General features: G+C 41.6%; 4 protein-coding genes across 4 annotated transcripts; 2 read left to right on the top strand and 2 right to left on the bottom strand.

The window, feature by feature from the left end:
- Nucleotides 1-1,979: 1,979 nt before the first annotated feature.
- On the top strand, nucleotides 1,980-5,161 carry LOC108901126 (E3 ubiquitin/ISG15 ligase TRIM25-like). Its single transcript, XM_018702524.2, has one exon. It carries the CDS (start codon nucleotides 2,394-2,396, stop codon nucleotides 4,074-4,076), a length of 1,683 nt encoding a protein of 560 aa, XP_018558040.1. The 5' UTR covers nucleotides 1,980-2,393; the 3' UTR covers nucleotides 4,077-5,161.
- A 343-nt stretch (nucleotides 5,162-5,504) lies between these two features.
- LOC108901128 (lys-63-specific deubiquitinase BRCC36) lies at nucleotides 5,505-6,950 on the top strand. Its single transcript, XM_018702527.2, has one exon. It carries the CDS (start codon nucleotides 5,604-5,606, stop codon nucleotides 6,384-6,386), a length of 783 nt encoding a protein of 260 aa, XP_018558043.1. The 5' UTR covers nucleotides 5,505-5,603; the 3' UTR covers nucleotides 6,387-6,950.
- Nucleotides 6,951-8,485: 1,535 nt separating this feature from the next.
- Nucleotides 8,486-9,907, bottom strand: LOC108901127 (E3 ubiquitin/ISG15 ligase TRIM25-like). Its single transcript, XM_018702526.2, has one exon. The coding sequence runs from the start codon at nucleotides 9,871-9,873 to the stop codon at nucleotides 8,692-8,694; it is 1,182 nt and encodes a 393-aa protein (XP_018558042.2). The 5' UTR covers nucleotides 9,874-9,907; the 3' UTR covers nucleotides 8,486-8,691.
- A 1,922-nt stretch (nucleotides 9,908-11,829) lies between these two features.
- Nucleotides 11,830-13,767, bottom strand: LOC108901111 (tripartite motif-containing protein 16-like). Its single transcript, XM_018702493.2, has one exon. It carries the CDS (start codon nucleotides 13,525-13,527, stop codon nucleotides 11,830-11,832), a length of 1,698 nt encoding a protein of 565 aa, XP_018558009.1. The 5' UTR covers nucleotides 13,528-13,767.
- Between the last annotated feature and the right edge of the window lie 32 nt (nucleotides 13,768-13,799).

Genomic DNA, 13,799 nt, shown 5'->3' on the forward strand with positions numbered 1-13,799 from the left:
TGCAGTTTACTTCCTCATTCACTTTGGCCTAAATGTTCAACAGGTGGAAAGAAGAATATTTTACATGACAGAATAAAAATGTCACAGCACAATTATCAACAGTAAAAAGAAACCATCATTAACAAAATAAAAATACCAACTCAGCTGTCACAGAGGATGCAGCAAGTCTACACAGAAATGAAGCCCTAAAAATAATAATAATATTAAAAAGATTCATTTAAAAAAATCAAATTTGTGCAACATGATCCAAAGATAAATGTCTAAAGACGCCTTCACTGGATATAGGTTGCTAAGAAACAGCTTCATCTCCATTATAGCTCGATATTAGTGAACACTGTAACAGGAAATAACCTCAGACCCATTTTGACAGGATGTGATGAAGAAACCAGGTGTTTTCAGTCTGTGAAGGATCTCTTATATTCTTATTTATACATCAGTAACTGACTGATTTGCTCAGCAGTTACTGTACACCTTCTGCACAGCTGATAAGTCCTCAGGTTGCATTTAATTGCCTCTGTTTTTTTTAGGAATATACCACTGATTTTCTGCATAAAGAGAAGTGCCATAACATTTCTGTAAAAATAAAAATACGATAAGGTGTTTCTACTTTTAATTTGTCATATCTACTTACTGGGCTACAGTTAATGTCTCAATCAAATCTTATTGGCTGCGTCGTGGTCGTCATGGATACCACACGCCTCTGCAAACATGTGAGATGCCAAAGCAAATGCTCCATCAACTCCTGAACACACACACACACACACACACACTCATCTTTTTAGCGAGCTTATACTAACTGTAGATGATGTGTGTGCAGATCTGTGCTGTGTGTGTGTCTGTGTGTGAGTGTGTGTGATCACAGGGATGTCAAGCTGCATTCAGGATCAAAGTTTTACCACCACTACCTGTTGCCATAGAGACATGAGAGCAGGTCCAGCATGTCGTGTTTCTCCGGGTCTAATTAGTCAGGAAACACTGAGGCCGTCACGTTCAGGGCCTCACGTTTAAATCTGAATTTAAAAAAAAAAAAAAGGTACAGGACAAAAGAAGAACTGGAAAACTGTTAATGTGGATGATGAGAGTTCAGAAAAGTGGAGAAACATCACAACTTCCAAGCTGCCATTTTGTAAACAATGAGATTAAAACTTCTGCCACAACATCACAACATGTGTTACCTTCACTTATCCTTCACAGCCTTTGGATTTGGTTGAACTGGCCCTTTAAATCTCACATCATGTCAAAACTGGGCTTTGCGCTAAATGATAAAATCAGCTAAATGCTATGACAGTGCTAACAAGCCAATATCTAGCAAGTAAAATGCTACAAGTCCATCCTAGTTTTTGTGCGTTAGCATGCTAACATCTGCTAATTAGCGCTAAAGCTGAGGCTAATGGTCAAACCAAGCCAAAATCGTGTTTGTTGAATAATGTTTGCTAAATTTATCATTTATACTAAAAAAAACAGCATGAATCAAAAGCTACAACAGAAAATAAGTGGGGGACGACGTGACGGCAATCAAAGATAATTTAGCTCTAGTTTAGCTCTAAGGTTAGCCTGTTAGCTTATCTTTTGTCCACCAAGGGGCTAAAATAATAATTTAACAATTAAAAACAAACAGGAGACATAACAGAAAAGCAAAGACTGAACTCCAAAATCAACCAATGAACTAACTGGTTGTGAATGAAAAATAAGCCAAGGGCGCCACATGGTGGTGAAATACAGATATGACAAAGAAGCCCAACCAAAGTAAGGCTGCAAGAGTGGAAATAAACAGTTGAAAATAACGCTTATAAAGCAATAAACCAAAGTGGGATGGAGTTTTCCACTGACATCATTCAGCGTACTATACACTCTAATGAGTAAATGATTCACTGAAGCAAAAACATTTATGGATGATGAGTCTAAAGGGTTTAAACTGGATGTTTCAGAACCCCAGACCCTGCTACAGATTTATATAAAATATTATATCTGTTTAATAGTGAAGACTGAGCAGACTGGATCAACATATGGACCTACAATGTGACTTTTCAGGGTCAGTTTTAGTTGTCTCCTGTAAGCATATCTTATCCAGTTTTATGCCTCACACCCGTTACTTCATGTTGTAAACAGGAGCTGTGAACACGTGCTGAAACCACTCCTCTTCCTGGAATGGATCCGAGTGTAACAGCCCCTCCCTCCTCTTCCTGCTCTCCAGTGCAGCCAGTCCCATTCAGTCCAGAGGTTTCCTGCTTCCCGCCTCTTTCGCAGATCTGCCCATGCACAGATGGGTATAATCAACATGCTGTAAAGTGAAAATCAGCGAGCAAACATGAGGAAAGGGAACTGAGCTGGATCAGATTTATCTTGTATGAGAAAGTGAAACTATTTCACATCCACTGTCCGTTTAAGTTGATATGGCGCAGCAGCAAAATCTGATGGACCGGAAAAAACTCTGCTGTTCGATCTGTCTGGATCTACTGAAGGATCCAGTGACTATTCCCTGTGGACACAACTACTGTATGAACTGTATCAGCAGCCACTGGGATGAAGAGGATCAGAGAGTCCACAGCTGTCCTCAGTGCAGACAGACGTTCAGTCCGAGGCCTGTCCTGGTGAAAAACACCATGTTGGCAGATTTAGTGGAGGAACTGAAGAAGACTGGACTCCAAGCTGCTCCAGCTGATCACTGCTACGCCGGACCTGGAGACGTGGCCTGTGATTTCTGCACTGGGAGAAAACTGAAAGCTCTGAAGTCCTGTCTGCAGTGTCTGGTCTCTTACTGTGAGCAGCACCTCCAGCCTCACTATGAATCTCCTGCCTTTGAAAAACACAAACTGGTCGATCCCTCCAAGAAGCTTCAGGAGAACGTCTGCTCTCATCACGGTGTGGTGATGAAGATTTTCTGCCGCACAGATCAGCAGTGTATCTGTTATTTCTGCTCCGTGGATGAACATAAACACCACAACACAGTTTTAGCCTCAGCAGAACGGACTGAGAGGCAGGGAGAGCTGGGAACGACTCGTCAAAAGATCCAGCAGAGAATCCAGGACAGAGAGAAAGATGTGAAGGAGCTTCAGCAGGAGTTGGAGGCTATCAATCGCTCTGCTGATAAAGCTGCGAAGAGCACGGAGAAGATCTTCGCTCAGCTGGTCCGTCTTATCAAGAACAGAAGCTCTGACGTGAAGCAGTGGATCAGATCCCGGCAGAAGAACAAAGTTGGCCGGGTCAAAGAGCTTCAGGAGAAGCTGCAGCAGGAAATCACCGAGCTGAGGAGGAGAGACGCCGAGCTGGGGCAGCTTTCACGCACAGAGGACCACACCAAGTTTCTACACAGCTACCCCTCACTGGCTTGTCTTAGTGAATCTACAAACACACCCAGCGTCAATAACAGCCCTCTGAGGTACTTTGAGGATGTGATGGCGGCTGTGTCGGACGTTAGAGATAAACTACAGGACATCCTTAGCGAGGTATGGACCAAGATCTCGCTGACAGAGGCTGAAGTTGATGTTTTACTGCCTCAACCAGAGCCCAAGACCAGAACGGAGTTCTTACAATATTCACAACAGATCACACTGGATCCAAACACTGCAAACATGCAGCTGCTACTATCCGATGGGAACAGAAAAGCAACAGTGATGAGAGAAAAACAACCATATTCAAGTCATCCAGACAGATTCACTGACATGTTTCAGGTTCTGAGCAGCGACGCTCTGAGCGGACGTCACTACTGGGAGGTGGAGAGAAGCAGATGTGAGGTTTCGGTCGCAGTCACGTACAAGGACATCGGCAGAACGGGATATGAAAGTGGATTTGGAAATGACGACAAGTCCTGGGCTTTGGAGTGCTTCAACAGCAGTTATGAATTCAGACATAAAAGTACTGTTACATTCATCTCAGGCCCTCAATCCTCCAAAATAGGAGTGTACCTGGATCACAGAGCAGGTATTCTGTCCTTCTACAGCGTCTCTGAAACCATGAGTCTCCTCCACAGAGTCCAGACCACATTCACTCAGCCACTCCATCAGGGACTTGGTGTTTTTGGTATGTACGGTGACGGATTTGCTGCTGAGTTCGTAAGCTTGAGTCGACAAAAGTAAAAGAGGCAAAGGTGACTCTACAGCAATTTAATTACAGGAATTACTTTTTCTTTTTAATTTGATCTGACCATGTGATTTATGATTTACCAGAATCATATAACCATTAACTTAACATAAAACCACACGAATGCGTCTTTTAACAGACGTTGTGGTTTTGGCTCCTGAGGTTATTCAGGGGATTTCTGCAGAGTTTGGATATTAAAGTTGTTCCTCTTCCTTTTGCAGGAAACCTCAGGGTAATGTTACGTAGTAGAAAATATCACAAGTTTTCTCATTAAATGAAATAATCATAATTAGTTTTTATTATTTTTTTAATGATTTACTTGACTCTGAATCCTGATTAATATCATTATAAATACAGTTTTGATTATGGGAAAAAAAACATCAGTAAATACATGGTTGCATTTACAGTCAGTCAAGACACAATCAGAGTCCACATGTGGTTTATTTCAAGCTTCACAAAACTTACTCCATCAGTGAAGGTTCAGATTTGTTTTTCTTCACACTAATAAACTCTCTTTTTACTATGTTTTATTAGTTTCAGGTACAAACTTCATATTTGAAGGGCACTTTTTATTTTATTTTTTACAGTTGCTCAGTGATTTAAATTGCTTCAAACATTTAAAACTGTTTATTCTTACTGTGTCTCTTTATTTTATGTGAACATTTGCACTTTTATTTTTGATTACAGTGACATTTTTTATGATTTTGTTTTTTATATCACTCTGATTTGTGATTATTTTGTAAAACTATGATAGACATCACTTTCTAAATTAACATAATAATATCAGTTTGGTTTCATTGGGTTCATTAGGGACTCCACACTCGGTCTTTTCTTCACTTCACTCTTTATCTGCACATTACAAAACAATTAGTTTCAGGTGCAGAGTTTGTATCTAAAGGGCTGTTTGCACTTACTACATTCATTTGTATGTATGATTTTTAAAAATGTGTCTACCCTTATAGTGTTTCTTTATTTTATGTGAACATTTGCACTTTCATTTTCAATTACAGTAACAATTTTTGTGATTTTTTTAAATGATCGCTGTATCACAGAAATCACTTTGCAAATAAACTTTATATTGGCCGTTTGGCTTCCTTGACTGTGATGTTCACTGGGGATTGAACTTTGTAACAAACTCAAACTGAAAATCATAAGTTTATGGTTTCTACCTGATTGATGTATTAATTCATTTTATTAAAATAGAATCACTGTTTATTTAAAAATACCTTATTTTACTGAGTTAATCTCATGGTAAACGTGAATAAATCTATATAAACACAGTAACACAGACGTTCGCAATTCAATTAAAATGTATCCAATTAATTATTTAATTTAAAAAAAAGATTTAAAATATTTTTACTACGCTCCGAAGGTAAGTGGAACGTTTGTCGGTGTAGGAAGCGGCTGCACCAAGACGGAATGTTTTGGTGTGGCACGTCAGAACGCGGAAGTGAAGCGCTGCTTCTGTTTGTGTTTATGTTTCTCGCCTTCGCCCGGATAGAAAACGCCATTTAACAGAAACTATGGCGGTGAGCGCCGTTCACCTGGAGTCAGACGCCTTCCTGGTGTGCATGAATCACGCCCTGAGCACAGAGAAGGAGGAGGTGATGGGTTTGTGCATCGGAGAGGTGGAAATCACCCGGATCGTCCACATCCACTCCGTCATCATCCTCCGCCGCTCGGACAAGAGGAAGGACCGGGTGGAGATCTCCCCGGAGCAGCTGTCAGCGGCCTCCACGGAGGCGGAGAGGCTGGCGGACATGACGGGCAGGCCGATGCGGGTGGTGGGCTGGTACCACTCCCACCCGCACATCACCGTGTGGCCGTCCCACGTCGACGTGCGGACCCAGGCCATGTACCAGATGCTGGATCAGTGCTTCGTGGGCCTCATCTTTTCCTGCTTCATCGAGGATAAGAACACCAAGACGGGCCGGGTGCTGTACACCTGCTTCCAGTCCGTGCAGGCGCAGAAGGGCTCCGAGTACGAGCGGGTGGAGATCCCCATCCACGTCGTGCCCCGCGAAGCCATCGGCAAGGTGTGCCTGGAGTCGGCCGTGGAGCTGCCGCGGATCCTGTGCCAGGAGGAGCAGGACACGTACCGCAAGATCCACAGCCTGGCGCACCTGGACCCCGTCACCAAGATCCACAACGGCTCGGTGTTCACCAAGAACCTGTGCAGCCAGATGTCGGCGGTGAGCGGGCCGCTGCTGCAGTGGCTGGAGGACCGGCTGGAGCAGAACAAGCAGAGCATCGTGGAGCTGCAGCAGGAGAAGGAGAGGCTGCTGCAGGAGCTGGCTGCTCTGTGAGCCCGGGAGGACGTGGAGGGTGGAGGGGGACAGTCCAGAGACCACTGTCAGTCCTGTATCTGTTGTTGGACCCAGTGGGTTTGGTGTTTTGGGCTTCCTTACAGTTTTATTTCCTCGATCAATTGTTTGGTCTATAAAAGATTCCATGTCCAATAATCTACAACAGGTTCATCCTCACTTTTGAGAGGCTGCAACCAGAACAATGTTGACAGTGTTGCTTGGAAATATATATATGTATTAATCTGTTGTCAAAGTTGCTTTTTTGGTAATAAACCAATCAGTTAATTGTTTCAGTTCTGGAGTCTCCTGAGCTGTTAACTAATGTCAGATTTGTAACAGTTGTAGTTCCTGATTTAAAGAATTACTGAGTATTATATTTGTGTTTATTTTGGCAAAGGTTTATAAAAGTACCACACAATAACACAAACTAACAGATAGAGGCAGTGGTATTCCAGCAGTTGTTCTGTTTGCTAAAATGACTGTTTTTGTCAATGGAGTCTGGTAGGGATGTTTCTGGTTGAAAAGAAAAGGATCTTACTCTTTAATAAAAGGTCTGTCTCTGTAGGAATCCTGTCATAATGTTGTCACACATTCAGTAATGCACAGATTCCAAAGATTTTTGTCCCTATTAATGATTTATACTCAGTTATTGCTGATGAAATACACTACCTAGAAAAAGGTAGGGTCATCCCAGCTACACTTGTTGATGCGCTGGGTCCTGCTAGGTCCAATAAATGGAAAGTTTAATGCCATATAATCCAAAAAATCTGCCTCTAGTACTTTAAAATTGAACTTTAGCGGCAGATTACGCACAGGGTGCCACCGGAAGTTAGCATAACTAGCTAACCTATTTAGCTAACGTTTGGTAGCATGCTAGCTGTGTAATTTAAGAGTGCATACGTACGTTTTTTAAGTTAAATATTTCACAAAACATATTACGCATAACTGATAGACCAACCTCACCATATTCCCTCAGACTGGACGACGATAACCAGACTAAATTCGCTTCTCTTCCGTGGCTGCGGCGGCGTTTCTGTCCATCCGTAATGACGTGCATTTTCTCGCATTGAACACTAGGGGGTGCGCTCCATTTAATATACAGAATAACGGACACAAAATAAAACGGTGTGGAAACGAGACATGTTTTTTTTAAAGGTATAATTTGTAGGTCTGTTCTCATCTTTGAGTGCATATTGTACATTAATTTGTCAGGTTTAATTCTGATGGTGTAAATTATTAAGTATTTTAAAGTAAATGGACAAAAACACTTAACACATGAAGATCCTCCCTCATTATAACCTCTCTGAATCAGAACCTGCTGAGCCTCTGGATGGACACGTGACAAGGACAATGTGCCTTTGGACTGATGAAAGTGTTACTGTAGATACTGTAAAATGTACATGAAGGTTATCAGATGTAAAGTATGTGTTTATATGCTTTGTCTTTTCTGCTCTGCTGCCTTGTCTCATCCTCCAGCTGTAAAATAAAACATATTTTGTTACTATACAGGAACCCAAAGATACACAGACATCACCTTCACTTAAGAAATTTCCGTCTCAGTAGCTAGTCTCAGTCATTTATAATGAAGCAGAACCATTAAATACTTGCCAAATACAGATATCTAAACACAATCATGTTACTAAAGGCCAGGCCAATAACATTTGACTATATGAATTAACATCAGGGAGTTTAGAATGATGTGGAATATTTAATTGGGCTTATCTAGCATCCATTATGAATCTATTTACTATAGAGTATCCTGCATTTATGTGACATTTTTATATATGTAATGTTTAAATACATCCATAAAACACAGTTTTTATATATAAATCATGCCTGTGTTTTACCACCAGGTGTCGCCCTTATCATAGTTTTACCTTGCTGACATGTTTCGTCTTCATCTGTGTTGATTAGTTGTGCAGAGCTTTGCGGGGACGGATTAAACAACCACAGCAACTTAAATCTGCATAAGGATGAATGTTTATTTGTGTATATTGTTGTTGTTTACTATCTTGCATCCTCTACTGAAATATGTAGCCTGGAGCTACACCCACAGACTAAGAAGAAACAAGCAATCACCACATTTCATTCACTTTCACTGCAGTTTTATTTTTGGAAAACAAATCAACATTATTGATTGACTATGTTCACATATTAGAATATCCATCAACAGATGCACTTCATCACACAGTGGGTCTGTTAAACCAGTATGTCAGGAGGAATAACAAACATTGGTCTATTGATTATCAGAAACTATTACATCTTTACTGCACAAAACACAGGAAGAAAATCAACATGCAATCAACTATTGAGAGTTCAGATCCAGTGTGAGATGTTGTGAATATTTTAAGAATCCAGCCCTGGTCTTGGGCTCTGGTTGTGGTGGTAAAACGTCAACTTCAGTCTCTGTCATTGAGATTTTGACCAGTAGGTCATTAAGAATGACCTGCAGTTTATCTCTGACCTCTGACACAGCTGTCTTCATATCCTCAAAGTGCCTCAGAGGTCGGATATTGATACTGTGTGACTCTGAAGAGTCGGTGAGATTTGACAGTGAGGGGTAATTATGAAATAACTTCCGATGGTCCTCTGATTGTGAGAGCTGCTCCAGTTCATCATCTTTCCTCCTCAGCTCAGTGATCTCCTGCTGCAGCTTCTTCTGAAGCTCTTTGACTCGACTGACTTCAGTTTTCTGTCGAGATTTGATCTGCTGCTTCACGCGAGAGCTTCTTTTCTTGATAACATTGACCAATTCATTGAAGATCTTCTCACTGTCCCTCACAGCTTTATCAGCAGAGCGATTGATAGCCTCCACCTCCTGCTGAAGTTCCTTCACATCTTTCTCTCTGTCCTGGATTCTCTGCTGGATCTTCTGCCAGTTTGCCCCAAATGCTTTCTGCCTCTCAGCCATTTCTGCCTCAGCAGAGACTGTGTTGTGGCCTTTATGTTCATTCAAGGAGCAGAGATAACAGATACACTGTTTATCAGTGAGGCAGAAAATCTTCATTTCTTCATTGTGACGAGAGCAAATGTTCTCTTGAATATTTGCAGATGGTTTTAGCAGCTTGTGCTTCTTTAACGGAGCAACCTCATAGTGAGGCTGGAGGTGCTGCTCACAATAAGAGACCAGACACTGCAGACAGGACTTTGATGCCTTTCGCTTTCTCCCAGTGCAGAAATCACAGGCCACATCTCCAGGTCCGGCGTAGCAGTGATCAGCTGGAGCAGCTTGGAGTCCAGTCTTCTTCAGTTCCTCCACTAAATCTGCCAACATGGTGTTTTTCACCAGGACAGGCCTCGGTCTGAACGTCTGTCTGCACTGAGGACAGCTGTAAATTTTCTTTCGATCCTCTTCATCCCAGTGACTTTTGATACAACCCATACAGTAGTTGTGTCCACAGGGAATAGTCACCGGATCCTTCAGTAGATCCAGACAGATCGAACAGCAGAGTTTTTCTTGGCCCAGTTGAGCTCCTTGCTGCGCCATTTCACCTCTTAGAAAAAGCAAAAGTCAAATGAATTGTGACTCTCAATCTGTTTCACTGATAAGGAAAAGAAGAGTGGTTCATCAGGTCTTGCTTCATTGCAGAAAGAGGAGTGGTTCAAAAGTGTGTGTACAATCCTTTTACGCCTGTTTACTCTGGAGCTTGTTTGTATCACATCCTCGGCCATGTGAGAAAAACGATACAAACAAGCCTTTATTTCCTTTTCAGCACAGTTTTCAGCTGGTAAATAAGGAACAAGCAGCTTCTGCCAAAGGCCCAGCTGGACAGAAAGTCATTATGAGAAGGCTACGACTGGAGTTGCAGCATTTAAACCAACGAAGACATTATAGTTGTCACGACTGGAAGTTTTAAAGGCTTGTTTTAAAATCTTACTGTCCACTGTCCTAAAGAGTAGTCTAATCTTATATTGCAGAAGTGAAAATAAACAGTAAAAGATGTCTGGGGAAAGACAGACTCTGAAAAGCTTTAAATGATCGTTCAACCCCTCCTGTTTCAACGTGACACTGCCTTTGTGCTCAAAGCCAGATCCATGAAGAAAAAAGGTTTTATAGTTATAAAGAGAGGAAGTTACCGGGTTTGTTGTGATCACTGACCTCAACCGCAACATTATCCCTCAACATCAGTGTTGTACCTCACGGTAGTACATGCATAGTGGTTCACACATCTTTTAGCAATATATCTAACCAAACTAGCTACACATATCTGGCAGACAAACCTTCTCATATTCCTTGAGACTGGACGAGGAAAACCAGACAAAATTAGCTTCTCTCCCATGGCTGCAGCGGCGTTTCTGTCCATTCGTCATGACGTGCATTTCCTGGCGGTGAACACTAGGGGGTGCGCTCCGTGTATTACACAGAATAACGGACAGAAAATAAAACGGTGTGGAAACGAGGCATTTCTTTAGGTGTAATGTGAAGGTCTCTACACACCTTTAGCTACATATTATACGCTAATGTGTCAGGTGTTTAATTCTGCCAAAAACAGCATATTCTTACCTGATCATTTTACATAAGTAGATGGAAGATTTTAACCATATCACCCAACTATAATAGAAACAAATGGTTAACTAGAAGGAAAGCTTATGGACAACATACCTCACATTACTGAAGGACGTGCCAATAACATTTGATTTTATGAGTAAATAATGTCAGTTTAGATTAATGTCCTATTTTCCACTCGGTCTAAACAGCATGAACACAACCCATATTTCTATGTGTGCAGACATAAATAAAACAAAATAATACCTACATTTACTAAAGGTAATTGTTTTATGTGCTTCTAAAGCTTGAGATGCTACCGTGTTCACTCAGTTGTTTGCCCTTGATGTGATGTAGAATGTTTTATTGGGTTTATACAGCATCCATTGCAAAGACAGTGTCTGAAATCTCATTACAAGACTCAATTTGTCCATCAACAAATGTACAATTAAACCAGTATGTCAGGAAGAAGATAAACATTACTCCACCTATTGATTAGCAAAAATAACTGCCACATCTTTACTGCACTTTCCCAAAGACATTTATAAAAAGACAGGAATTAAAACATTCAATCAACTCTTCACCAGTGATAAATGGATTTCTTGTTATATTAAGGGTCATGCAGTAATATAACAGCAATAATAGAAATATACAACAAAGAGGAAAACTACTGAGAAATTTAGTTTTTCCATTTACATATTCATTATATACACAAGAAGTATGTTAGCATTGTGGAGGAAAATTACCTCACTATTAATGAAGCAAAATAGTGATTAAAACAGCAACAAAAAAGAAAGCTTACAGTGTCGACTAATTTTCAAATCGTGGAGAAGACAAACCAAATATGGAACAATAAAGAGAACTACAGTAAATACACCACACAATAGGTTACACCAGCTGTCACAACAGTGAGTCAACCATTTATCTAAACAGCTGTTGTTTGCTGAGGAAAATCCTCTAACTCTTGATGTCTCTCCTAACTTCACACAACTCAGCTGTAGATCCAAAATAACAAATGCCAAGTCCAGCATAGGGTGGTTGGGTGAATGTAGTCTGGACTCTGTGGAGGACAGTAACAGTTTCAGATATTTCATAGAAAGACAGAATACCTGCTCTGTGATCCAGGAACACTCCAACTCTGAAGGACTGACGGCCTCGTATGGTTTTTCTATTGCCTTTGTGTTTGAAGTTATAGTTGCCATTGGAGCAGCACTCCAATACCCAGGACTTCTCATTGTCTCCAAATACACTTTCCTTTCCGGTTCTGGCAATGTCCTTGTATGCAACTGCTACTGAGACTCCCAGTCCACTCCACTGTACTTCCCAATAACAACGTCCAGTCAGCTGTTGTCTACTTAGAACCTGAGCATTGTACATGAATCTCTCTGGGTGACCAATATATGACTGTGTGTCTTTCACTGATGTGGCTTTTCTGTTCTCTTCAGATAATACCAGTCGTGTGTTTGCTGTGTTTGGATTCAGTGTGAGCTGATTCCTCTGAACTGCATATTGTGAAAGTTCAGCTCTGGTCTTTGGGTCTTGAGGCAGCAAAACATCCACTTCAGTTACTGTCATTGAGATCTTGTTCCATTCCTCAGTGGATGTTCCTGTTAGTTTGCCTCCGGCCTCCGATACAGCTTTTGAAACGTTCTCAAAATATTGCAGAGGATGAGTATTGGAGCTAGGTAGGGGACATAAGGTACATTTGCTGAGGGGTGGCAACGAGACGTAATTGTGAAGAAACTGGATTTGATCCTCTGTGTGTGAGAGTTTCTCCAACTCAGTGTCTTTCCTTCTCAGTTCAACGAGCTCCTGCTCCAACTTCTCTTTAAGCTTTTTGGCCCGACTCACTTCAGTGAACTGCTGGGACCTGATCTTACGCTTCACAGCAGTGCTTCCTCTCACGATGACATTGACCAAGTCAGTGGACAACTTCTCAGTGTTTGTCACTGCTTTATCTGCAGAGCAATTTATAGCCACCACCTCCTGCTGAAGCATCTTCACGTGATTCTCTTGGTCCCGGATTCTTCGTTGGATTTTTTGCCGACTCAGGCCGAGCTCTTTCTTCTTGTTTATCATTTCTGCTTCAGCAGAGACTGTGTTGTGGCCTTTATGTTCATCCATGGAGCAGAGATAACAGATACACTGTTGATCAGTGAGGCAGAAAATCTTCATCACCTCATTGTGACGAGAGCAAATGTTCTCTTGAATATTTGCAGATGGTTTTAGCAGCTTGTGCTTCTTTAACGGAGCAACCTCATAGTGAGGCTGGAGGTGCTGCTCACAATAAGAGACCAGACACTGCAGACAGGATTTAGAAGCCTTTCGCTTTCTCCCAGTGCAGAAATCACAGGCCACATCTCCAGGTCCGGCGTAGCAGAGATCAGCTGGAGCAGCTTGGAGTCCAGTCTTCTTCAGTTCCTCCACTAAATCTGTCAACACAATGTTTTTCACGAGAGCAGGCCTCATTTTAAAGATCTGTCTGCACTGAGGACAGCTGAGGATGTCGTCCTTTTCCTCTTCATCCCAGCGGAGTTTGATACAGCTCTTACAGTAGCTGTGTCCACAGGGAATAGTCACTGGATCCGTCAGTAGATCCAGACAGATTGAACAGCAGAGTTTTTCTCGGTCGAGCTGATCTCCTTGCTTCGCCATGTCCTCTCTCACTGATAACGCATATCATAGAGTTTGGGAATATAACTGATGACCAAGGCAGGGACAGGGAGTGGTTTCAGGTTTTGCTTCATTCCAGAAAGAGGAGTGGCTTGAAAGAGGTGGCCTATGTTCAACCATTATTTATATGTTTACATTGGTGCCTTTGTTGTTGGGTAAAACATTGTGGATATTAACAAGGAAAACAAACCACTATCTTCAGTCTTTGATTCATGTAAGGAGTGGTCTGAACATCAGCTCTGTAGTTTAGCCAA

Source organism: Lates calcarifer, linkage group LG9, assembly GCF_001640805.2.
Source record: "Lates calcarifer isolate ASB-BC8 linkage group LG9, TLL_Latcal_v3, whole genome shotgun sequence".
Taxonomy (NCBI): Eukaryota; Metazoa; Chordata; class Actinopteri; family Centropomidae; genus Lates; species Lates calcarifer.